Source organism: Leptopilina heterotoma, unplaced genomic scaffold, assembly GCF_015476425.1.
Source record: "Leptopilina heterotoma isolate Lh14 unplaced genomic scaffold, ASM1547642v1 Lhet_302, whole genome shotgun sequence".
Taxonomy (NCBI): Eukaryota; Metazoa; Arthropoda; class Insecta; order Hymenoptera; family Figitidae; genus Leptopilina; species Leptopilina heterotoma.
Window position 1 is genome coordinate 559,347 of NW_025111005.1, and position 27,358 is coordinate 586,704.

General features: G+C 29.2%; 1 protein-coding gene across 4 annotated transcripts; it reads left to right on the forward strand.

Moving 5' to 3' along the window:
* Window positions 1-26,976, forward strand: LOC122504520. Of its 4 annotated transcripts, none has more exons than XM_043615670.1 (5): window positions 11,347-11,399; window positions 11,495-11,572; window positions 17,544-17,733; window positions 17,818-17,980; window positions 23,689-26,976. In XM_043615670.1, the coding sequence occupies exon 5, from the start codon at window positions 23,901-23,903 to the stop codon at window positions 24,738-24,740; it is 840 nt and encodes a 279-aa protein (XP_043471605.1). In that variant the 5' UTR covers window positions 11,347-11,399; window positions 11,495-11,572; window positions 17,544-17,733; window positions 17,818-17,980; window positions 23,689-23,900; the 3' UTR covers window positions 24,741-26,976. The 4 variants fall into 4 exon arrangements, with proteins under 4 accessions (XP_043471608.1, XP_043471605.1, XP_043471604.1 ...); XM_043615669.1 differs by lacking the exon at window positions 11,347-11,399 and adding an exon at window positions 13,354-13,770 and having other exon boundaries at window positions 11,496-11,572; XM_043615673.1 differs by lacking the exons at window positions 11,347-11,399; window positions 11,495-11,572; window positions 17,544-17,733; window positions 17,818-17,980 and adding an exon at window positions 1-234.
* Window positions 26,977-27,358: the final 382 nt, after the last annotated feature.

The following is a 27,358-nucleotide window of genomic DNA, read 5'->3' on the forward strand; positions in this document are numbered from 1 at the left end:
TTAAATTAAGTAGAATAGGAAATTGACAAAATATTTCAACAAGTGAAAAATTTTAGCACAAACTTTGCTATTTATTAAATCAATATTCTGTGTTTTAATTGCATCTTTTTAGTTTATGTACTCAAAATAAAATATTTTGTCAGTCAATCGACGACTGAGCGTCGTGCAATGCGATATGCTTCGAGTGACAGCTACGACTGTAGGTGATCTTCGTAAGGATAAGAAAAGTGAAGTGTGAATATTTTTTAATTTATGTTTTCATTTTTTGATTAATTAAGACCTATTTAAATTATATTTCCTATTGCTGAGTTATTTTTAAAAGTTTTTTTTACATAAAAATCACTTTTTTAAATTCACGGAATTACGTTCGCTCTTCTCACACGAAGTACATTATTTTGTGTGACACACGTAAATAGGGAATTACACTGTTTTATATTAAACTTATTTTAATGAATCTAATAAGAATATTTAATATGCTTACATTTTTTAATAAAAAATGAAATTATAAATAAACAAATGAGGTAATTGCGTGGTAGTGTTTTACTAACCATTTATGTTAGTTATAATCTGCTTTATAACTCAAATTTTACGAACGGAATTAGGTTCAAAACATTTTATATATGCGTCCATAATTCCGTGCTATAACCTTATTTGCTATAGCAGATTGATAGAGACGACATCCTCATCTACAATGCTCAAAATGTTTTTAAAGAACTAAATTTTCATGTATTATTTAATAACCGCGAAGTATATTATGTTATTAATTTTATTAATAATAATTATTGTCAAAAAGATTGATATTTTATATATAAGAACGCGTAAAAACGGAATATGCCGCAATTAGGGACAAGTTGGCACGGAATTACCTACATGGCAAAATTTTTGCACGGAATAACGTTCAATTGAGTGTTTTAAAAAATTATTAAAAATTAATATAAATTTAGTTTTTAAACAGATACAAATAATGAAAAACTGAGAATGATTAATTAACTTTTATGGTGCAATTGTTTTCTTGCACTTTAAGTTATTTACTAAAATAACAGAAATAGAATTCTCAGCAAGGGCCTTAACATGCCGTAATTATGTACATTTACCTTAGTTTTTTTTTAAAGTTTAGTATTTTTTATATCCTGCTTTTTCCGCCTGGGACCCTCTTGAAAATTGTCTTGAAAACTTGTAACTACAATAAATAATTAGAAAAAGAAAAAAAAATTGCTTCAGAAGTGTGAAAATAATAATTTAGTTTAAATATACCAGGATTTTTAGAAAATCTGTAAAAAAATCAAAATTACTTCTTTTCCTGCCTTGGATCCTTTTGGGATTTTTTTAATGGCTTTCATTATTAAAATAAATAATTAACAAGTGTAAAAAAACTGCTTCCGAGATAAGGAAACGTTAAATTAGTTTTTCCGAGATTCTTGAAAATTCCGTTACAAAAAAATATGTACCACTGTTTTCCCAGACTTGGATCCTTTTCCATTTATCTGTTTATATACGCTGTTTGAATTGGCTGCATACTCTATGCTGTGAATCAGTAGGCCTATAGTGAATCAATCACTTTTCGACGATTCAAATTCAGAGAATTACAAGTTAAATAAAAGCACATACAAATATTTGGAAATTAAAATTTTATAGATGGAGGAAGAAATCAAAGATAATCCAATTACATCTCAAAGTAACGTTGAGAAAGTCATCAATGAAACAGGTGTTTTAGGCAAAAGGTTGATAAAAAAAACGTGCGTTTTTCGCCATGTGAAGCCGAACAACCAAGTAAAAAAGCAGCCTCATTAGCGGTGAAAGCTAATGTTACAACAATTAATGTACCGCCAAACGAGGTAAGTTTGGTAAGTTTTTTCATTTATCTCTGTTATTTTCTATGAAGTAAAAAACAAGTGTTCTAAGTTAACCTTCAAGGGGGGGGGGTAACTTCGGAAACCGTATATTTTTCTGTGTAATTTAAAATTATTTTGGATAATTATAATATTTATGTATTTTTGTTGTAACAAGAAACTATTCCATGATTGTCTGACTATTTTTTATTATTTTTTAGAAATTACATACATTATAAATTATACATACCCAAGTGCGAAAACCAACGCGGCCCAACACTGGCCCAGTATTGGCAAAGCTGGCATCGAGACTTGGCAGACAATATTGGCCCGACTTTGCGCCGACTCTTGTGATGTTAACAACGGTTGGACGTCGGCAGCCAGATCTCGGCAGACATTAATGGCCCAATATTGGCCGCCACATCTCGGCAGACATTAGTGGCCCATTATTGGCAGCCAGATCTCAGCAGACATTAATGGCCCAATATTGGCTGCCATTACTCCCCCAGTGTTGACAAAATTAGAAAAAAATAAAAATAAACTTTTTATTTAATTAACTAATTAATTTATAACATTTATACGGCTTATTTCCCTAAATTAAACGCAAACTTACAAATATTTGAAAAATTCTTACCTCTCGCGGGGATCTTTACCTGAACCTGTCGCACCACAGCCTAACACTCTGACCACTCTGCTACTCTGACTTGAAGTCGAGGAAACAAAAGGGTTTTTATAAGCTACACTACACTGGCCGATACTGTGCCATTCTTGGGCCGAGCTATGTCCCAATATTGGCAATTATAATTTGCCATCATAGATACAAAATGATAGACATTAATGTGCCATTCCTGGGCCAAGCTACACCCCAATTCTGGCAATTATATTTTGCCATCAAAGATACAACATTTTTGCCATTAAAGTGCCACTAATGAGCCATTAATGGACCGATCTTCGTCACATCACTGGCAATTGAATTTTGCCATTAAAGATTGATCAACTTTGCCATGAATGTGCCGTTATTGGGCCAAGCTACGCCCCAATACTGGCAATTATAATTTGCCATGAAAGATACAAATTTTTTGTCATTAACCCCTTCAGTGTGTAGCTAAAATATAACAAAATGGTCCCAAAATGTGTAAGACCTTCTTGTGAATAAATTTTCATGACACTAGGTACTAAGGGGTTTTTGGGGTCGCTGATTACGATAGCGGTGTTAGTTTTAAAAAATTCAAAATGGCGGATCCAATATGGCGGACACGATTTTGAAAAATTCATTTGATTCGCTTAAAATTCGTAACTCGGGGGTTTTTGGGGTCGCTGATTACGAATATGTTATTAGTTTTTCAAAGTTTAAATGGTAAAAATTATAAAAAGAATTTATCCACTTTTAAAATTTTTCAAAATTTTTGGCGGCCATTTTGGATGAAAAATTATTTATTTTGAAAATCTGACTTCAGAATCGTGATCAGCGACCCCAAAAACCCCCGAGTAAGAGTTTTCAAAAGAATTTGTCGACTTTTAAAATTTTTCAAAATTGTTGGCGGCCATTTTGGATGAAAAATTATTTATTTTGAAAATCTGACTTCATGAATGTGATCAGCAATCCCAAAAACCCCCGAGTAAGAATTTTTAAAAGAATTTATCGACTTTTAAAATTTTTAAAAATTTTTGGCGGCCATTCTGGATGAAAAATTATGTATTCTAAAAATATGACTTCAGAATCGTTATCAGCGACCCCAAAAACCTCCGAGTAAGAATTTTTAATAGAATTTATCCACTTTTGAAAATTTTCAAAATTTTTGGCAGCCATTTTAAATAAAAAATTATTTATTTTGAAAATCTGATTAGGTATTCTAAAATTATGTATTCTAAAAATATGACTTTAGAATCGTTATCAGCGACCCCAAAAACCCCCGAGTAAGAATTTTCAAAAGAATTTGTCGACTTTTAAAATTTTTCAAAATTTTTGGCGGCCATTTTGGATGAAAAATTATTTATTTTGAAAATCTGACTTTAGAAATGTGATCAGCAATCCCAAAAACCCCCGAGTTAGAATTTTTAAAAGAATTTATCGACTTTTAAAATTTTTGAAAATTTTTGGCGGCCATTTTGGATGAAAAATTATTTATTTTGAAAATCTGACTTCAGAAATGTGATCAGCGACCCCAAAAACCCCCGAGTAAAAGTTTTTGCGAATATATGTTAAGATGTTTTCTTGTTTGTGCCATGACGTGTATACACGTCATCCACTGTTTGGGCCAGTTTTTTTCATGACGTGTATACACGTCATCCACAGTCAAGGGGTTAAAGTGCCAATAATGAGCCATTAATGAGCCGATCTTCGTCACATTACTGACAATTATCTTTTACCATTAAAGATTGATCAACTTTGCCGTGAATGTGCCATTATTGGGCCAAGCAACGCCCCAATTCTGGCAATTATATTTTGCCATCAAAGATACAAAATTTTTGCCATTAAAGTGCCATTAATGTGCCTTTAATGGGCCAATCTTCGTCACATCATTGGCAATTGAATTTAAAAAAATTTTAATATCAAAATTCATGGTATATTTTTAATATTTAATTATTATCTAAAAATTTGACTAGAATCCATTTTGAAATAAATTTTTACTAGAAAATTCTACGAGAATTTAATTATTTAAATGCAAAAATAAATAATTTATTGAATAACTAAATGTTTCTTAAAATTGAATTATGAGAATTAAATTTTAAAAAACATTCATTTATTCAATAAATTTTCTTAAGGAAATAATTTGCATCATTTCTATTTCTTAATTACAATTGCTTTAAGAAAAAATCAAAGATTTTAAAAAAATAAACGAAAAAAATGTTTATAAATTCTATTTGTCAATTGCAAATATTAATTGAAAGTGAAATTGAAAATTTCTTAATTTTTAGATAATAGAGGAAAAATTTTACTCAAAAAAAGGTTTCTGTTACATTTATTCACGAATTTCTTTAATTGTAAAATTATTTGAAAACATTAATAACTTCTTTTTTAAATTAATACTTAATTAAACTTTTTCAAAAAAATTAATTCTTTGAAATTGACAGTTAAAAATATAGAAAATTCAAAGTTTCAAATATTTTAATTTGAATCCTTTTCAAGCTTATTCAATTATTTCAATACAAAATAAATAATTTATGGAATAACTGAATGTTTCTTAAAATTAAATTCTTATAAAAAATTTTACCAAATTAAAATGCCATTAATGTACCTTTAATGGGCCGATCTTCGTCACATTACTGTCAATTGTCTTTTGCCATTAAAGATTGATCAACTTTGCCGTGAATGTGCCGTTATTGGGCCAAGCTACGCCCCAATACTGGCAATTATAATTTGCCATCAAAGATACAAAATGTTTGCCATTAAAGTGCCATTAATGGTCCGATCTTCGTCACATCACTGGCAATTGTCTTTTACCATTAAAGATTGATCAACTTTGACAATAACGTGCCATTATTGGGCCAAGCTACGCCCTCATACTGGCAATTATAATTTGCCATCAAAGATACAACATTTTTGCCATTAAAGTGCCACTAATGAGCCATTAATGGACCGATCTTCGTCACATCACTGGCAATTGAATTTTGCCATTAAAGATTGATCAACTTTGCCAATATTGTGCCGTTATTGAGCCAAGCTACTCCCCAATACTGGTAATTATAATTTGCCATGAACGATACAAATTTTTTGCCATTAAAGTGCCAATAATGAGCCATTACTGGGCCGATGGTCGGCACATCACTGGCAATTGTCTTTTGCCATTAAACATTGATAAACTTTGCCATGAATGTGCCATTATTGGGCCGAGAGCTGGCCCAGTCTTAAAAAATTTGAAATTGTGACCATCGGCGCCATCATTGGCCCAGTAATGGGACGTTTTGGACACCAATAATGGCCCAGTAACTACTGCCAATTCTCGGCAGACATTACTGCACCAATGATGGGCCGTTTTTGCAGTCTTGTCATTTCGCACTTGGGTACATTACATACATTATACATTATTGCATTATTACATTACATACATTATATATAATTTTTTATCTTTTAGTATAACAGGAAAAAAAGTGTTTAAAAAGTCCTTTGCTACTGAAGATGTTAAATTTAAAAAAATCATAAATAAAAAAACACGTATTTACTTTTTTTATTTTTCATAAAAAATTTTTAAAAAATGTTTTAATCCAAACAAAATTTTCAGTGAAAATATCACAAAGAATGACCTATATATTTAAACCTTTTAAACATTTGAAAAAAGTAAACACTGACTCAATTTAGTGTAAAAACCCCAGAAAACGTATATTTACCTATGTCCGAATTTAAGGTACTATTAGGTACACTTTAGAAGGCTCTTAAAAGAACCAATTAAAAAAAAATTTTCCTTAGGTCTTTTATTATAAATATGTAAAAAAAAACTTTTTTGACTATGTTAGTACATATTTGGAGAATAAAAATAATGGTTTGTTTTTAATTTTTTATTTAATATCATAATCTGCAGACATCATCCAGATCGAAACTTCAAAAAGTTAATAGTCCAATTGCGGACAGTTTATCTCAAGATTGACAAATCGGAAACAAAAAATCCAAACTGCTTTTTAAAAAGGAAGAACCCCACCACTTTTTTATGTCAGACACTGTTACACACATTAGCACCAATGTTTCTACTGGTCGTAATAAAAAGCTGGACCCCACCATCCCCTTAAAGACTTATTTAATTTGTCAATGGCTTTTTATGTTTATTAAATTTTTTAAAAAAAATTTACTTTTATTTTTTACAATTGGTTATGAATACTTTAGGAGGTGTGTTCTGAAGTCATAAGGAGTGTCATACAATAAAAAAATAAAATTTTCTTAAATTCTAAAGTGTTGTAGTACCTTCATCAACAAAATTACTAGAGTTGTGCAAAAAGCTCGAGGCTCGAGGCTCGAGCGAGCTTTTTCGAGCTTTTCATTTTTCGGGCCGAGCCGAGCCGAGCCTAATCAGTTCGAGCTCGAGCCGAGTTCGAGCCGAGCCGAGCTGTGTAAAAAGCTCGAATAGTTTCGAGTACTCGAGTTAATTCGAGTACTCGAATTTTTCGAGCACTCGAGGGAATTCGAGTACTCGAATTTTTTCGAGCTCTGAGTAAATTCGAGTTCTAGAGAAAATTCATAGAATTTTCGCATTTATTATATTTAGCAAATAGAAATATTGATTCAGTAATTCAAAAAAATTCGAAATTTTTTACTTATTAATAGTTTTTTTAGTAAGTCAAAAGCTTGAATCCATTCGAGTACTCGAAAAATTCGAGTACTCGAATTCACTCGAGTGCTCGAATTTAATCGAGTACTCGAATTTACCCGAGTACTCGAAGTCACTCGAGTACTCGAAAATTTCGAGTACTCGATACATCGAGCCGGCTCGGGCTCGGCTCGGCTCGGCCCGAAAAAATTTCGGCTCGGCTCGGCTCGACTTTTCGAGCTTTTTGCACATCTCTAAAAATTACATTTTCCTAAATTTAAACCATTTAAGAAATAATTTTTTAATTCAGGTTATTGAAATTAGTGTCAATTTTATATCAAGAAATAGTAAATCATATTTCAAAAAAGAAATAGCTTTTACCTTACACGCGTTCTTTTATGTAAATAAGTTCTTTCACAAAGTTCAATAACTTTTAACAATCTCTTCCAAACAATTAAATTTTTAAAATATTTTTTGTTATTATTATTATTATTTCCCAACTGTCATATAATGTTCCATGAATGTTCGGTGAAGTAATAGAAATGCGAAATCCTTATAAAAACTATTAGGTACACGGAAAGAAAAGGTCTGGAAGAGATATCCATAAAAATATTGTTGAGCAGAATATTGTTGTGTTATCCAATTCAATGGAAGAGACAACTTTCAGAATGGAAGCACATTCCATATTCAATGGATGAGGGAGCCATATTATATTGTTGAATCAAATATGAATGTGACATCCATAGACATGGTTGGGCTTACAATTCATGCTATGGATTTTTACATATGGCTGCCTCATCCATATAAACTTTGGTTGGGAGATCCATAGTTAGTTAAAAATTTCGATACATGTTGCGCGCAATTCATTATCATGGCATCCATTTAAAAATGGTCGTTTCAATTTGTCCGTCGCGTCGGTTTCCTGTCACGTCTATATAATCGCGTTGTGAGTTTATTGTGTATAAATAGTGTTACAATTGTTTATTATTTATTATCGTTATTGTCTATTAGTGTTTATGTAAATTCATTTTCATGAAATATGTGTATAGTATATAAGGAATATTATATGCTCAAATATTGTAGTTGCGTGTATAGTGTAGTGGATAGCGTTAGTGTTTAGTATGCGTTAGGTCTAGGGTTCGTGTCTCCCCCATCGGTTAATAATTTATTTCGTAAATATGCGGTTATTCAATAAGTGGTGTGTAATTATTAACAAAAATGTGTATAAAATATCTCAAGTGACATAGAATTTAATTAATTGAGTGATTCTAATTTTTTTGTTTCCCATTTCCATTACTATGGATCACACAACCATAGATCTTTTGCTGCTTCAACAATATACAGCCAGCCATAGAATATGGATGCAGCAACCTTAACTATGGATATCCCGTATTTTTCAATATAATATGGCTGTGATATCCACGTATCTGGATGTGTCAACTATTTCTTTTTCTCCGTGTAGAATAGAAATACAAAATATTTACAAAAAAATACAAAATGTTCAAAGTTACACTGGGAAAACGATTAATTTGATTGAAACAAATTTTGTTTTAATTAAACTTAAATTCTGTTTCATTTTAAAGTATCTGTAATTAACTTTCAAGTTTCATTCAAACATACAATTTTTTAACATACTTTTTGTTTAAACCTAAAAAAAATATGTTTAAATTAAATATAATTATTCAAACAAATGATGCTTTTGTGAACGCAGTAGATATTTTCTATATATTAATATTACCCAGGCGCGAAAGACCAGTGCTGACGATGGGTTGAAACTTGACTGAGTCTTGAACGCCCAGCGTGGGTAACCCAGAGTTGAAGCAGTCTTTATATCATTGTCACTCAATATTGGTTCAGCATGGGACACCAATGTTCGTCCCATGCTCGATTTAACACTCGGTCAATCTTCGTGAGTGGAGCTTCAACATCCAGTCTTTATTCAAGCTTGAATCAATCTTGATAGTTTATTTATTACCGTGTGCACTTAACAATATTAGATATAAATACTTATAAATTATTTAATATTAAAATATTATTTCTGATAATTTTTAGTAATTTTTTATACTATTTAAAAATTATTATTATTAATTATTATTAAATAATATAATAAGTATTATTATTATTGTTATTAAGATATTAATTGGTAAATAAATATTAATATTTATTTAGTGTATAATATTTATATTAATTACATAAGATTCATATCAATAAAGTTAAATTATTATATATTATTTTTTTTCTTGCACAGAGTCAAATTATTATTTCAAAGTTCAAGAGTTTCGTTTATCTGAAAAATTTTCAGTGAAAAAAATGCTCATTAGGTAGTAATAAATATTTATGCCTAGTAGTTTTACACTAGGTTTAACTGTTTACTGAATATTATCAAAAATATATTTTTCGTCAAACGCGCGCGACTAAACACAAATAACCTTGAGACGTTGCGATTGTCGTGCTCCCACCATCCCATCTACTCAATGCTTTCCCCTCATGACGTCACAGGCGGGGAGTGTATTGAGTAGATGGGATGGTGGGAGCACGACAATCGCAACGTCTCAAGGTTATTTCTGTTTAGTCGCGCGCGTTTGACGAAAAATATATTTTTGATAATATTCAGTAAACAGTTAATCCTAGTGTAAAACTACTAGGCATAAATATTTACTACTACCTAATGAACATTTTTTTTCACTGAAAATTTTACAGATAAACGAAACTCTTGAACTTTGAAAATAATAATTTGACACTGTGCGAGAAAAAAAAAAATATAATTTAACTTATAAAATTATCAGAAAAAATATTTTAATATTAAATAATTTATAAATATTTATATTTAATATTGTACAGTGCACACGGCAATAAAGGAACTGAATATTGTAGCAAGATTGACCGAGTCTTGAATCGAGCATGGGACGAACATTGGTGTCCCATATTGAGTGACGGCACTGGCATTGATATAGTAGATTAGGCGAGAAGCCTTCCAGCCTTCTGTGGCCGAGCGGTTTAAATGCGTGCGTTGAGAACTTCCGGTATGCGTTAGGGGGGCGGGGTGCGTGAGTTTCGATCCCAAATGCGAGCGAATATTTTTCATTCTTTGTTATAAGCGTTTATATAAAAAAATAAAATTGTGTGTTGTGTCGTGAATAAAAAATGTGAACATGTTTATAAATAATGTTAAAAGTATGTTAAAAATCAAGAAAAAAATGTAACGATTAACAGAAAAATTGTCTTTTTTTACTAAAATTATTTTTTTAAAATTACTATTCAAATGATATTTATTGTTAGTAATATATTCTTATTTATATGAAAATAATATAATTATTACAAATAATAACTTATTGTCATTAAATATATATGTATATATACGCACATGAATTAAAGTAATAACAATAATATTTATTATTATTATTATTAATAATTCATATATTCACATTATATTGAATAAAAGTGAGAAACGAGTAAATTTGGGAATAGTGGAAGCAGTCTTGTTTCAGTCTTGCGTTAGGCGTCCGCAGCATTGATTGAGCATTGATGTCCAATGCTGAATCAAGGCTCGCGCTGCAGTCTGGAATCGGTGTTACATTAAAGCTTCGATCATTCCTGCTCTCGCTGATTCACTCATGCTCAATCAATGTTGACCAATGCTCGGCCAATCTTTATAAAGCCTGAACTCGGCGTCACTTCGCGCCTGGGTAAGTTTACAAACTAATTCCAATTAAAAAAAATCATCTAATATTATTTTTGTGTTTTGTTCAAGTATATTGTTTTCTCAGTGTAGCCTCCTGTCCGGAGTTACCCTATTTTATGTTTGATATGTTACTTTCTTAGAACTTAGAAATATTCATCAAAAAACCTTCTTATATATATTTGAAATTTACGTTAAATTACAAACTGTATAGATTGGTGCGGAAATTACGAACACTCCGCTGACATCTCAAAAAACCTTAGAGCCACATGTCGATGGTGGTCTTGGTAAAAGAGTGATAAAAGTCAATCTGCCTTATACACCACCTGAAGCACAACCGATAAGAAGAAATGCAGTCATTTTAGAAGAGAAAGCTAAAGCGTTCAATGTATGTTAATCGTATTAAGTTTTCACTTGGAATGATTCCAAAAGAAAAGCTCTATTCTGATTATTTTTTGTAACTAAAATTGAAAAATTGAATACAATCTCCAGTTGTACTTTTCTGGTTAATCATTCCAAGTGGATTATTTTACTATATTTAAAATAAAAGATTGCAAAAAATTTGTAATATTTTAGAAAAAAGTAAGAACCAACAAAGCAAAACATGAAGAGGAAACAGACGTTCTTTGTTTATAACGTGCTTGCAGTGATGTACGTATGAAAATTTCGATGCATATTCTTTTTCCAATAATTTTAATATATCTTAGTAATATAATATTAATTGATTTGTAATTTATGAATTTTAGAAGAAGCAGAATGTAACAGCTAAAGTAACAAAATCTAAAACTCCAAAATACACTTTTCAAAAAACCGCTGAAACACAGGTTAGTTAAATATGTATGTTCTAATCGGTGTGCCCGAATTGCGTGCGGAAATCCAGGTATGATTTTTTTTGATCGAATTGCGTCCCAGTGGCTCCAGGGGGTCAATCGAATTGCGTGCCTGTCGTGTTTTGCCTATGAGTTGAGAACCACTGGCAACTGATTCCCCCATATTTTCCTCTTTCCGAAATGTAAGCAATTGAAGAAATTATTCGTTTCAAAATCAGTTGGCAATTAACGGGTGTGTGTTTATGTTGTGCTGTTTATCCTGTTCAATTCATTTGTGTCTTTTTCATTCACTATTATTATGGATACATTTAGTGTGATAATTGGAGAGAAAGGTAAGCCTTTAATAGTAATTGAAGGTTTTAAGTTTTCTTTTCAAAAAACGTTAAAAAATGATATTAAAAGATGGGCTTGTTCGAAAAAAAACTGTAAAGCATATTTAAAAATTACTTCTCAAAATAAAATTATTGAAAAACAAGTCAATCATGACCATAATCCGGACGAAGAGAAAATTTTTTGTAGACAAGGGAAAAAATGTAAAGAAACTATAATTAAAGAACAGTTTATGACAAATAAAATGTTACTTTTGTACAATAATATAATTACGACATTCGAATATATTGAACAAGTATCCAGAAAATTTTTGCCTATCAATAAATAATAAGTGTTATCATTGTAAATGTTTGTACTCTGCACCTCATTATTTCTTCCTTACTGAACTGACAAGGCACTTTGTTGCTGATTTTTATCTATTTCTTACTTAACTGACAAGGCACTTTGTTGCTGATTTTTATCTATTTCTTACTTACTTACTTACTTTATTATTTTCTTACTTAACTGCTTTTATTCATTTCTCATATAAAAGTTAATGCCAACTCACATTTTTAAACACGCCAGCAATGCTGCCAGTCCTAAGCCTGGATAGAGTGCGAAGGAAAATGTGGGGGGGATAATTTTTGATTTTGTCTGGGACGCAATTCCACATATACCTGAAATCATTGGCACGCAATTCAACTTGTACCCACCAGCCCTTGGGACGCAATTCGACCGTCCGCACGCAATTCGGGTTCAGCCGTTCTAATCAGGGACCCTCACGGAAATCAAATTTTGATTTCGTTACGTTATTCAAAAACGAAATTATCAATGTATTTTGATTTTGATTTTAATTTTAACCCTTTTCAAAATTCAATTATTTCTAAAAATTTACGCTACAATGTTTTTAATATTCAATTATAATTTAAAATTTTAATTAAAATACATTTTTTAAACAATTTTTATCAGAAAATTTCCCGAGAATTCAATTATTTAAATACAAAAATAAATAATTTATTCAGTAATTGCATGTTTTTTAAAATTGAATTTTTATGAAGAATTTTATCAAAATTTTTAATAACAATTGAATTCTTTAGGCGAATTTAAAAAAAATTGTAAGAATAAATGCAATTTTCTATCATTTTATAAAAATAATTGAAATCCTGCGATCAGTTTTGTTATTTATGAAAATAATTGAATTCTTGCAACGAATTTTATTAAAAATTTTTTTAAAAAATTGAATTCCTGTGAATAACTTTATTTTTAAAAATAATTGAATTTCCAAGTAAGAAAATAATTAATTTCTGACAAAAAATTTTATTCAAATTCTTACACATATAAATGTCCTGGGAAAATAAGAAATCTGTTCTGGAATGTCCTGGAATTTTAAGTCATATTTTCAGTAGACACCCTGATTGCTAAAAAGTAATATTCATATGATTACTAATTTGTATGTTATTTCACAGTATGAAGTATTTGTTACTGAAATGGACAATGATAATTCGCTTTCGGGTTGTTCAAATACGCATGACGATATTGTAACGGGTAGTACAATTTTTCAACAAAATGAAATACAAAATAACAATCAATTAATATCTTCAAAAGAAGTGGGAAGTAATGAAATATTAAACCAAAATATAATTCAAATTTAAGAAGAGAATGCTAAATTGCTAAGACTTTTAGAACAGAGAGATTCAGAACTTAATGAATTAAAAATAGTAAATAAACATCTCTAAAACATTAATAGTAGTGTACTTCAACATTTTAAAACAATTATTGTAAAAGAATGTGCTGAGGTAAAAGATAAAGTTGAAGAACTATCATTTAAAGTTGGAAATCCTGATGCTTCAGCTGCAGAAGCATTGGGTGATCCCAATGCAATGGTAAATGCTTTTAAAATTTTTCGAAGATTTTTAAATAGTATCCGAACAAGAAGTCCAAAACAAAAAGTCCAAACCAAAAAATTGTAAGTAAATGAAATTCAAAAAATTAAAATAACAAATAGTTTCACTTTGGATTTTATATAATAATCGAAATTCTTCTAGAAATTTTTTTATTTATGAAAGTAATTGAAATTTTGTGAAGAATTTTTTTGTTTTTGGAAATAATTGAATATTTGTAAAGAATTTTATCAAAATTATTAAAAATAATTGTATTTCTTGGAACAATTGTTTAAACAATTTTGTAGAATAATGGAAATTCTTCTAGAAATTTTTTTATTTATGAAAATAATTTAATTTTTTGTGTTTCAAAATAATTGAATTTCTGTAAAGAATTTTATAAAAAATGTTGAAAATAATTCCGATTTTATAGCGCAAAAGTAAAAATGTGTCTTTTTTACAAGTTTCATTATTTACTTTGGACGATTTTATTTATTTTTAATTTTTAGACTTTGGACATTTTTATTTTAGATTTTTCGTACTTTGTACTTTTTTTCTTAGACTTTCCGGTCTGTATTTATTAAATTGGATCCGGCGGTAATTATGCGACTTTTAGTTTTTTGATGACTATTAAATATCTCTTAACTTGAAAAATAAAATAACTAAAATTTTTTCTTTTTATTTCCAATAAACGTATAAAATTCTGCAAAAAATGACTCCTCCACAACAACAAAATATTAATTTTTCAATAAGATGTTTAAGAGAAACCCCATTTTCAGCGATTTGACTATTTTTTTTATATCTGCCGAAGAAATGGACGTTTATCAACATTCATAGAATCATTTTAATCGTATTTTATTGTAGAATTAAAATTTCTTAAAACAGGGTTACCAACCTTGAAAACCTTGAAACTTGGAAATGTCAGGGAATTTTTATAAACCTCAAAAAAACCTGGAAAAGTCAGGAAATTTTTAATGGAATCTTGGAAAATTATTGTTTTCTAAAGTTATTGTGCTTATTCTTGAAATTTAATTTTTCTTTATTTTATATTTCAATTTTCTTAATTCAATTTTAAAAGAGTTTCTTTTACAATTTTTCTTCGCAATAATTCAATTCTTTTCATAAATACAAAAACTCATCGCAAAATTTCAATTATTTTTAATACAATTTTAATGGAATTTCTCGAAAAATGTATAATTATTATTCTTAAAATTTTTATTAAAATTCATCAAAGAAATTCAATTATTTTCAAAAGTAATAAAATTATTCGCAAAAATTCAATTATAGTCAAAAGTTTAAAAAATTTATCGTTCAAATTTTAAATTATCTTTATAAATATTAAAATTTTTCTCCAAAATTCAATTATTTTCGAAAATTGTAATGAAATTCTTTTTAACAAATTCAATTTTTTATCAAAAATTCTCCTCCAGTCAATGATTTTCAATATCTACTATTTTTAATAAAATTTTCCAAAAGAAATGAATTATTTTAAAATTTTTTTATAAATTTCTTTACAACAATTCTATTATTTTTAAAAATATTTAATTTATGTTTACACCCTATTGAAAATCCCCATATGGGAAACCACATGGGAAACCACATGCGATCCTATGTCAAAAACCATGTAAAACCCTACTTCCATGAAGGAAACCACGTGGTTTACCATGTGGTTTCCCATGTCAAACCATATGGGAAATTGAGACAGGATTTTAGTTAGGAATAGACATGGGAAATTTGAATAGTTCATCCATGCATAAAACCATATCAAATCCCACATGTTTTTCCCAGTCAAATCCTAAACCGAATCCCATGTCAAAAACAGTATCATTTATTTATAATTATTTTCCCATGTCAAATCCTAAACCAAATCCCATGTGAAAAAAATTATCCGCCTTATTGAATATCCCTACATGGGAATCCACTTGGAATTTTACAAGGGATTTCACATATGATTTTATATGGGAATTGACATAGGATTTCATGCAAGATTTCACCTAGGATTTAATATGAGATATCACATAGTATTTTATTAAAGATCCAATGAAGAAATTTTCAAAGGATTAAAAATTATTTAATAAAAAATTAAATAATAAATAGTATTAGTGTTACAAGTCATCAAAAAAGTAAAAAAACGATCATTTGAAACACGTCCTCTCTGCTACAGGTTCTCAGCTTTTATATACTTCCAGAATCGTCTCAACAGCGAGAGAAGTCACTTTCGCCACCTAGCGGTGAAAGTATAGGAGCGACAGTAATCTTTAACATTACTAAGGAAACAATGTGGAATACCACGTAGGATTCCATGTGGTTTCCTACATTTTTAATCTAATTTCTCGAAAAATGTTTGTTCTTAAAAATTTTATTCAAATTCGTCAAAAGAATTTTAATTACCTATTTAAAAATTTGTTGATAAAATTCTTTAAATTAGAGTTCAATTTTAAAAACATTCAATTCTTCAATAAATTATTTTTTTGTATTTAAATAATTGAATTGTCGTAGAATTTTCTAATAATAATTGATTCAAATATGAATCTCAGTTAAAATTTTAGATAATAATTGAGTTTTGAAAAGGTCTCAAATTATAATCTTTGATTGTTTTAATTTTTTATACTTTTTAATTTAAAATTGTGTAGATTTAATTTTTTTGTAAAAGTTGAATTGAATTTTTTTAAAGTTATTTCAAGTTTTTATTTTCTAATATATATTTTATTGAAGAATTTCCGAATAATGGATGAAATTTTGTAAAATTCAGTTGTAAACAAAAGGATTTGAAAATGTTGAAAGAAATTTTGCAGAAATTATTAATAATAATTAATTTAAAGAAGAATTTTAGTCAAAAATAATTGTGGAAAACAATAATTGAATTGAAATAATAAAAGTAATTTTGAATAAGTTACAGTAACAATATTCTTATAATAGGTATAAAATGATGATTTTATCAGTCCAACATTTTTAATTATTATAAAACATGAAGATATCGATTGCTCCGAGTCGAAGACTCGGAGTGATCGTTATTTTCATGTTTTATAACAATTTTTTATAAGTTGTTTAATTTCAAAAAGGTTGGAATTAAATTTTTTGAAAAATATAAATGTAGTTTTAAAAACCTGGAAAAATTCGGTTTTTAACTTAGAAAACCTGGAAAAGTCAGGGAATTTGACATGAGCAAAAGAGTGGCAACCCTGTATAAAAGATTTTATTTACATATATTTCTTTAGTGAAAGAAGAAATTGGAAAAATTTTGAAAGTGCTTTTACAAATAAAAATAATTTTTAAAAATCACATATACGTTTAATCCAAAAGCTGACTAAAAGTTTAAACATTTTTTTCAAATAACGGATTTTTCTTATTACTTTTTTGCACCTTAATAGTAATTATAATTTTTCCAATTTTTTTTATGCAACTTTAATCACTTCCATATTCTAAAAAAATGTATGTAGATAAAATCTTTTAAAAAATCTTAATTCTACAATAAAATACGATTAAAATGAGCCTATAAATGCTTAAAAACGTTAATTTCTTCAGAAGATATAAAAAAATTAGTAAAATCACTGAAAATGGGTTTTTTTTAAATATCTTATTGAGAAATTAATATTTTTTTGTTGATAAGGAGTCATTTCTTGCAGAATTTTATACGTTTATTAAAAACAAAAAGGAACAAATTTTAATTATTTTATTTTCAAAATTAAAAGATTATAAATAGTCATCAAAAAATAAGGGTCGCTTACCGCCGGTAGTGTACTGTTTGTTCTTTATAAAAAATATTTCTTTTGTAGGTTATGTTTTCTGGAGTTAAAATAAATAATACCAATTGGAAAAGGCCAAAGATGCAAAAAGATTAAATTTACGAGTGACTTATCTTTCCCAGGGCTACTGAAGTCCCTTTTGCTGGAGCTAAACCGCCAAGAAATGTTAGTGAGTCGCAATTTATCGAAGTTACACATCAAGATGTCAAAAATATTATGCGTGAGTGATTATTGTTCATTTAAGTAGCGTATTTTTTAGTTGAAAATATGATTTATAAATTTTGAAATATTTTTATTTTTTCAGATATAATTCACGAACTTGAAAAGGATTCTAATTTAAAAATTACTGATGGTGTGGAACATTTAAATGACAAACCCTATATTAGAAAATATATGCTTGCTGTTCTTAAAAGTTTACGCGCGCAGTTGCGCACAGTCTTTAAAAAATAAAAGTTAGATTAAAATTGGTAAAAATTATAATTTTTACATATTTTTATTTTATGTGTTATATCCCAGTAAACAAAAACTAATTGAAATAAATTTAAAAGAATTCACAAAGAGCTTCAGTGAATCCCGCTTTGTGACAAATACGAATTGGAGCTATGTTGCAATTTTCCTGAATTCGTCAAACTGTATTGAAATTCCAAACCTTCTATTCTTACTAATTCAATGGACCAGTTTTAGGGCCTTCAATTTTTTTTAATTTGCCAGCACGAATTCAATGCATGCATTGGTCATTTCTTGAATGAATTGAATGAATCCCGCTTTCTACCAAAAATTTTAATTCATTTTAATCCGTTTATATTAGTTTTTTTACTGGGATTACTTCTGGTAAACTATCGACCAAAATATATGTTTTAAATTTTGTCGCTAGTACAAATTTTTATAATTACTTACATTCAAGCTTATTTATATTCATGACTTCAGGCTTCGCCCTCCTTTACTTAAACCTACTATTTACTACTTTTTTATGATTCGCTATTATTTAGAAACTTTTTTTTATTTTGTAACAATGAAAAATACTTTTTTCTTTGTTTTTAAAATTTTTTGATTTAACTACTTCAAATCCGCTAATTGTTAAAATAAAAAAAATTATTCTTAACATTTTTAATACTATTCTTCTTAGAGACACAATTTTTTTTAAACAATTCACTTATTATCGAACATTTTTCGAAAATGTTTGTCAAGAATTCAATTATTTTCAATTTAAAAAAAATGAAATTTTTCGCTGAAATTCAAATACACGGAAAAAAGTACGTGAATCCTTCCTTGAAAGTGCTTGACTTTTGGATAGGACACAAAATACAAGGCTGTATCATATACTTTTTATTAGAAAATATAGAAAAGTCCTAGAGTTATTCTAGTACTAGTATGGGCAACAGTGTTTTTTAAATTTTAACGAAAAGTCATTTGTTCAGTTTTATAAAGTACGTGAAACATTAGTTGACTGCGCTCGAAAATTCTGTAGAGCATGCGCAGTGTGCGTTGCGCGTTTCTACCCAAGGTAAATGCCAGCTGATCGTCTGTTTCCATTTGTGTTAATTTCAGATGTGAATATACTATTATTTTATGAAAAACAAATAGTGTCAATATATATGTTATGTAAGTATCAGTTTTCAGTGAAATAGCATGTCTCAGAAGTCGTGAAAAATTTTACCATGTGGTATATAAGAACAATTCGATACGTACTTTTAAGTGTTAAGTGTGTGTTTATATTTAAGTTATACGCGAATATATGTGTGTGTTATAGGTTAGTTCATAAGTGTTGACGAACGTCGAAAAGTGATACAATAATTGTTCTTTGTTTGTGTAATTAATTATCAATATATGTGAATGAATGAGTGAATTTTAGAAAAACTGTGTGAACAAGTGGAAATTATTTTTTTTAATTTACAATTTTTTTGAAAGTCAATGAAATTCTCAAGCAAGGTACTAGAATATTTCATTGACTGCTTTTGAAACTCTCATGCAAAATGACTAGACTGTTTTTAGTATTTTGTGTCGTATCCAAAAGTCAAGTACCGAGTCAATGAAACTTTCACGTACTTTTTTTTCCCGTGTACTTTCAATATTTACAATTGCAATAAACTTTTCAAAAAATTCGCAGTTATTTAAAAGAAATTAATAAAATTCTTCTCAAAATTTCAATTAATATCATGAATAATAGAATTTTTCCAAAAATTCAATTATTTGAAATATAATTTTCCAAGAAAAGTTTTGAAAAAAATCAATCGTTTAAAATATATTCAAGAAATTCTGGAAAAGGTATTAATTAAACGCAAACGGAAATGTGGTGCAAACTATGGAGCTCTTATTTGGGGTCCTCAAACTACAAGAAACTGCTTCGACTTTTCAGGTTGCACTTATGTGCACTTTTTGTACTCACCGACTGGCCTACAAAGAGATTCTGCTTTTAGAGCTTGGAAGAGAGTTGGTGGTGAATCAAAGCGAGGTGAATATAAAGTACTAAGAAACAGAGTAAAATTATTGATGAGAGAAGCGCGTGATAAGTACAACGCTGGCAGGCTAAAGGGTGTTAAAAATTCAAAAAAACTATGGGGGAACTAAGGCGTATTGGTCTTGCTAAGAGTAAAAAAACGATTCTCCTCTCCTTTTTAATGTAAATGAAATCAATGATTATTTTCTATCTGTTTGTGGAAACTCGTCCTTCAATATTACACCCTCCTTTCTCTTAAATGTAGTGGACGATGATGAGTTTGATGACACTCTTTTTTATTTTAAAGATATATGTCCTTCTAAGTTGCTTGAGGCTTTCAACAGTATTAAAACTGAAGCGCAAGGAATTGATGGACTTTCAAAAAGTGCAATTATGAAGGGAATGCTGGCGTTGTTTTCTCGGGTGCTTGATCTCTTTAATTTGTCCTTGCAGACATCTATTTTTTCGGATGACTGGAAAAAGGTTATTATTAAATCAGTGCCTAAAGTGAAGGTTCCGCAGCAGCCTGGGGATCACAGACCGGTTGCTATACTGTGTTCTTTGTCTAAGGTTCTTGAGAAAATGGTACATTATCAGTTGACAGATTATATACAGAAAAGGTTTCAGCACCCATACTCTTTTGGTTAGTTTAACGGATGATGTATGTAAAGCAATTGATCAAAGGATGGTCACAATAATTGTTTTCTTTGATTTTAGTAAGGCCTTTGACATGGTGCCTCATACTCTTTTGCTATTGAAACTTAAATCTTTTGGTTTGTCAAATTCTGTCTTAAGATGGTTTGCTTCATATCTGTCTGGGAGAATGCAGGCTGTTGTGGACCAAAATGGGGAATTTTCATATTGGGGAAATATTGGAACGGGAGTACCTCAGGGATCGGTGCTGGGTCCCTTATTATTTAACCTTTTTACGAATGACCTAAGGAATGTTTTAAAATACTCTAAAAATATGTACTTCGTGGACGATTTACAAATTTATATTCATTCTAGTCTAGATAATTTAAACGAAAATCTGGCTTTAATAAATAAAGATGTGAAGTCGGTACTAGATTGGGCATCAACAAATTTTCTTAAAGTAAATACTGATAAAACTTATTCTAGGATAATTGGATCAACTTGGTATACAAATAATATCAAACTAGATGGTAACTTATTAATTAGGATTAATGATATTACCATACCTTTTGTTGATTCAGTTAGGAATTTGGGTGTTATATTTAGACCGACTCTCTGTTGGGACAAGCAAGTTGGTAAAATTTGTAAAAGTGTTTATGCAACCTTGTCACAATTTAAGGGGGATAAAGGAGCTCTTACTGTTGACATTCGAATAAAACTTGTTACCTCGTTGATTTTTCCTCATTTTGACTACTGTTGTGCTGTTTATAATGATTTAACTGATGAATTAAATCAAAAACTTGAGAAGCTTCTTAATACATGTATAAGATTCATATTCAACTTAAAGAGGGATGAACATGTAACACCATATAGGTTAAGACTTGGATGGCTTAGTGTTAGGAAAAGAAGACTTTGGCTTGTTGGTTGTTTTACACAGGTTATCCTGTATACTAAAAAACCTTTATATTTGTATGAGAAATTTATTTTTAGAAACGATGTTACTTCGAGAGAGGTGAGGTGTCCTAATTTACTTAGGATACCAACACATAGAACTGAACGATAATTTAATTCTTTTATGATAACTGCAATAAATTTGTGGCATTCTCTTCCGGGCTCTATTACTACTATCGAAAGTCCAAAAATTTTTAAGCTTAGATTATATAAATATTTATTTTTATTGGATGAGTAGAATCTCGTTATTATGACTCTTGCCATTGTTAAATTTTTTGTGAGTGTAATATTGAAGATTGTTTATCATTGTTGAAAATATTTTATGAATATTATTTTTATGTGTGTTTTTTCTTTTGTGAACATAATGTATATTTTGAATTTTTGATTTTTGCTGAAAATTGTATTTTAATTATTGTTCCTGTGGCTTGCCTGGGACAAAATAAATAAATTATGAAATTATGAATTATTGTAAAAATGTTATAAACAATTAGCCTGCATTTATACTGTATGAGGTAGAAGAATCGTTTTTTAGGTAAAAATTTTGTTTAAAAAATTTTTAACGTCAAAAACTCTCCTAATTAAACTAATTTTGTTTAAAAAAATATTAAACTTTAAAAACGATCTTTTTACCTCATACAGTATAAATGCAGGCTAATCGTTTATAACATTTTTACAACAGTATGTCTTTTTTTGAAAATTATGTAATATACGATCTCGTAGCAGTTTTTTGCGTCAAATCGAATAGCGCTATCAGTTTTTTATGAAAATCAATTTTTCCTTATTTGTCTATAACAAATTGTTTAAAAATTTTTTTTTTAATTTTCAACGTCAAAAATTATTATTATGATCCTATGCCAGGATCCCAATAGTTACTTTTTATATTATGCGTTCTTGTGCCCATGACCATTAATGGGTTAAAAAAGGAAAATAATGTTTATAAAAAAATTAAAAATATATTGTTAAACTGTTTATAATAATAATATATACGTATATAATTAATAAATGTATTAGGGGCGAGCAGTAAAGGTCAAATCATCTTTTAAAATACACTGATATAGGCGCTGCTTAGTTAGCGAAACGCACAAAAACGCGTAGCGCAAACTTCAAAAAATTTTTTCTCAAAAATATCAAAAATCACTTCTTTAAAAATTTAACCACTTATTAAGGAAGGTTCAAATTTTAAGAAAATAATTTTTCTAGAAAATTCCATGATGTCCTTTGCTCTTTTTTTAACAATAAAAAATTTTTGTTAAACAAATTATTGAAAAATTAATTTTTCTTAACTTTTTTTTAATATTATAAAAAATTGACATTTTTTTTACAATTTTGAATAAATGACTTTTTCTTGTAGAATCAATAGTTTTCGAAATAAAAATTCTCAAAAAAAGTCATTTTTTTCAGTTTCCGATTTTTCAAATCTAAATATCTTGCAAAAAATTTTTTTTTTTGCAAAACTGTTTGGCACAGTTATTTAGTACCTCAAGTACTACAAAGTTACAAACTTTAAGAAAAATCGGTGATCCACCATTTGCTTTTCGTATGGAACTGCCCATAATATAAAATACTGATTTTATCACTCGGTCATCTTTAATTACTATAAAACATGAAGATATCGATTGCTCTGAGTCGAAGACTCGGAGTGATCGATTTCTTCATGTTTTATAACAATTTTTTATAAGTCAAACTCAAACTTTTTTCTTTAAATTTAAGAAAATTTTAAAAAATTTCAGTCGCTTTGTATTAAAAAAAAATCTTGAAAAAGTTGACTAGTCGTATTTTTCCACAAAAAAGTCGGAAAAAGTCACATTTCCTTAGAAAAGTCGGACAATCCGACAATTTGAATATATAAATATACAGTTGAAAATACAAAGTTTATTTAGAAATTTTTTTTGGTCTTAAATATTATATATTATACTATTTATGTAAAAAAGAAAATTACGATCCTCGACAATTGGTGCAGTTACCCTATTATATGAAAATTGATAAAATAAATTAACTCTCCTTGTATCGCAAAAGAATTCTTAAAAATATGCATTTTCCCATCGAATGAACCTTACCCCCTCTTAAAAACTAATAATTATATTTATGATAATATCTATGAACATTTGATTATGTAGTTGTACACATCTATTATACTTTGAACTGTATTTTCAGATCTTATCAATGGATCCATCTGAAGATCATTTATCTACAAGAGGAAGGGGAGTTTTCGTACGATGAGGATAGTCCATCAGAATCCGATTCAGAATATTCTAATGAAGAACATATATTTGAGAACGACGAAGTAGAAATCGGAAACCTATTTATTGAAGAAGATTTTGATGAAAATCTTGAAGATGAGAATTTAGAAGAAGTGGAGGGCATCAATGAGGAAAAGAGACGAAAATGTGGAAGCAGAGATACCTGGTGATGGAGAGGAAGGCGAAAGAATAATTGAAATGAATGTAGGTGCACAAGGATTTGTTTTTCAAGGTTTTCTAGAAGATCCAAGAATGAATGTGTACCTTCAAGGCCGAAACGATAAGACTGCAAGAGACCACCTGTTGGTTGCAATTGCGCACAATATGGCTGAGAGGGAAACATACAAGAGTCTAATTGGCAGTCTACGCTGGACTAAAAATTCTTATATCCAATGTAGATTGCCAACCACGATGAACCAATTGTGGAAGGTGATGGGTCGCGATAAGTCAAACTTGTTGTACTCAGTACATTGTGCATTATGCAAATGTAAAGTTGGTGATGGGCAAAAACCAATGAAAGTTTGTTATTGCGGCTCCTGTGGACCTGGTCTCAACACAAAAAATTTAGCAGCGTTCATATTAGTTCCGATAATTCCTCAATTGCAGGATATTTTAAAAGTGCCAAACATATCGCAGTCTTTACGGTACAGAGATGAGCGGGTGAAAATAAATAATAACAATTTAGAAGACATCTATGATGGCAGAAAATATATAGAAGAAAGAACAAATGGTCTACTCAAAGAGGACCAGAATATGTCCTTAACTTTGTGGGTAGACGGAATTGCGTTAGCAAAATCATCTAACGCCTCTTGTTGTCCAATTCTGCTAAGAATTAATGAATTACCACCTTTTGCACGAATTAAGCATACAATTTTAGCAGGAATTTATGTGGGACATCAAAAACCTAACATCAATAGTTTGTTGCTCCAAATTGTTGATCAGTTAATATATTTACACACGATCTGAGTTAATGAGAATGGCACCTCACAACAGTCATTTTGCTTGTCCAAAATGCTTTGCAGAGGGAACATATTCGAGACTATATTCCAAAATGGTTTATCTTGATGAACCTTCTGTCTTACGTCAGGATCAAGATTTTCGTAATGATATGGAGATTGCAGTACTCACAAGAAACAAAATAATTGCAACAATCACCTACTCAAATTTCTAGGCATCAATTTCACAAACCAATCTTATTCTAGCTCGAGCTTTCTTAATGCAGTTTACATCGCTAGCAGAAATTCATTATGGGCCAAAACAAATGTCGTTCAATTTTCATTTCGCAAAACACTCACCGGAATCAACTGCTGATTGGGGGGTCAACGTGGGGATATTCTACTTATCCGTTTGAAAGTTTTGCATGTAAGATTAAGGACACTGTTACCAGCCCGAATGGTCGAGCAGAACAAATAGTGAATCGATTTCTTATGAAAAAATATGTAGAGTATTCAATTCATAGAGATGACGTTCCTGTGCCAACAAAAAATAAAATAAAGCGACTGCTAAATCATAAGACAGTTAACATTCCAGAAGGAATGCAACAAGGGCATTATTTTGCGGGTGAAGGAAGAAGACAGCGAAGACGTCTCAATCAAGAAGAAATTAATGCTATAAGAGAAATAGAAGAAATTAATGAAGAAACTATTGTCTATCAGTATAAGAAGGCATCGATTCACGGGGTAGAGTATAGAGTAAAAAATAATATCGAGAGAGAATTTTGTGATTCAATAGTTTATACCAAACATGGATTTTTTTAATCACTAAATTATTAGAATATGAAATTGAGGAAAGAACGGTTGCTGGCATCATGGGAGAATGTTTGAAAGAAATAGGTAATCTTTATCAAACAAGATATATAAAGCAAGTGGTACTAAATGATGAATTAAGATTTATTTCTTTCCGTGATGTCATTGTACCAGGAATAAGCTTTGAGACTATGCATAAACTTATAGCAATTCCTTTGTCTAATACATCAAATATAGATTGATATATTGGAAAAAAAGAAAGAAATTAATAAAAGACAATCTTTAAACTGTTTTAATTGAAAGACTGGTTTTATTGTTTATCGCCACTAGATTTTCAAAACTTGAAATACTCTCTTCTGTGACTTATTGTAAATCACCTCAATTATACAGTAAAAACAATACTGTACAAATTTTTTTGAATTTTTATTACTTTGTATTTCCAATAATTCAATAATCTTGATTTTCCCTAAACCAGATACTGACAGTTTCTTTTTTTGTACCGGCGTATTGATATTATTACGGCCTTACACCTAAAAAAAGTACGTAAGTGACATTAGAACTTTAGGTTGAATTTCATGTGTCCATTCTATAGAACGATAAACGAAATTTATTTATAATAATAATATATTTTGAGGGTTGATTGTCCAGAACCAAGCGATATCTTATAACAAAATGGCGGACGAATTCTGTTGTAAAGCTGGAGCATACAGTTCTTTTTTAATTCTCGGGTACAATTTATTTACATAAAAAATATCAACGATCGACATTAAAAGCAATCCTAGAATATTCTTCTTTTAACGATTAATGTAACTATTGTTTATATAAAATTAGAAAGCATGTAAAACAAAATCAAAAATGTAATTTTTTTATGCTTAAGTTAAACATTTGTTACACAGAATGGGGAAAAAATTATCAAGTATCATCGTCGTGATGTTCTATCTCTTCGTTTTTTTTATAAATTTAGGAATATTTTCAAGAAGTTGACATAATAGACCAAATTTTGTTACAAGCGGAAAAAGTAAATTGTTGTCTACAATTATTATTTCAATTAGAATTTATTATTATAATATAGTTTACAACTAGTTTTTTTGTAATCGACATTTAATTTTTCTCCAAATGAAGGAAAAATTATTCTGCAATGTGTGAATTTTGTTTATAAAACAATTCTTTTTTTCTAGAAAAGAAACGAGTGTCGGCCAGCGAACCCTCAAAGTCAAACAAGTTTTATACATCTGAAAAATATGTATAGAATTTTTTGCAATATAAATTTGCAATATAAAATTTTTGCAATAAAACAAGTCAGCCACAGTTGGGCCATCAGTCGGCTAAACTGTGATTTCCAAAGTTGCGAAACAAATTTTATAATTGTCGGCCAAACCATCAGCCGCAGATGGACCAACGGTTGGGTGAACTACGGCCAAAATTAAATAAATACCAAAATTAAATTGTATCGTTCCATCCTGACAAGTTCACAATTTGAGGTGCAATTAAAGTAGGCAAAATTTTTAACAATTGTTATTTATTTGCAATTTGTTACATTTGTTTGATAAATTAATAAATATTTAATTTGTCTAATTAACCCTCGGAGAACAAACCTCTTTTTTAGACCATTTTTTAAAGTTCAACCAATTTTAAACTGATCATCTAATCAAACTAAAGAATTTTTTTAATATAGTTTAAATTCTGTAGAATAAGTCTGTATACTTGAAAATCTTTATTAAAAATATTTAAAAAAGATAAAAAGCTTTTCGTAAAAAAGCGTGGGGTCAAAAAGACCCCATGTGTTCTCCGAAGCTAAATTAATTAATTAATTAATTAATTATTCATTTCTGAGCGATC

What these genes read in the sequence shown, in the direction of transcription:
- LOC122504520 (XM_043615670.1), top strand. Translation starts at nt 23,901, where the DNA reads ATGAGGAAAAGAGACGAAAATGTGGAAGCAGAGATACCTGGTGATGGA.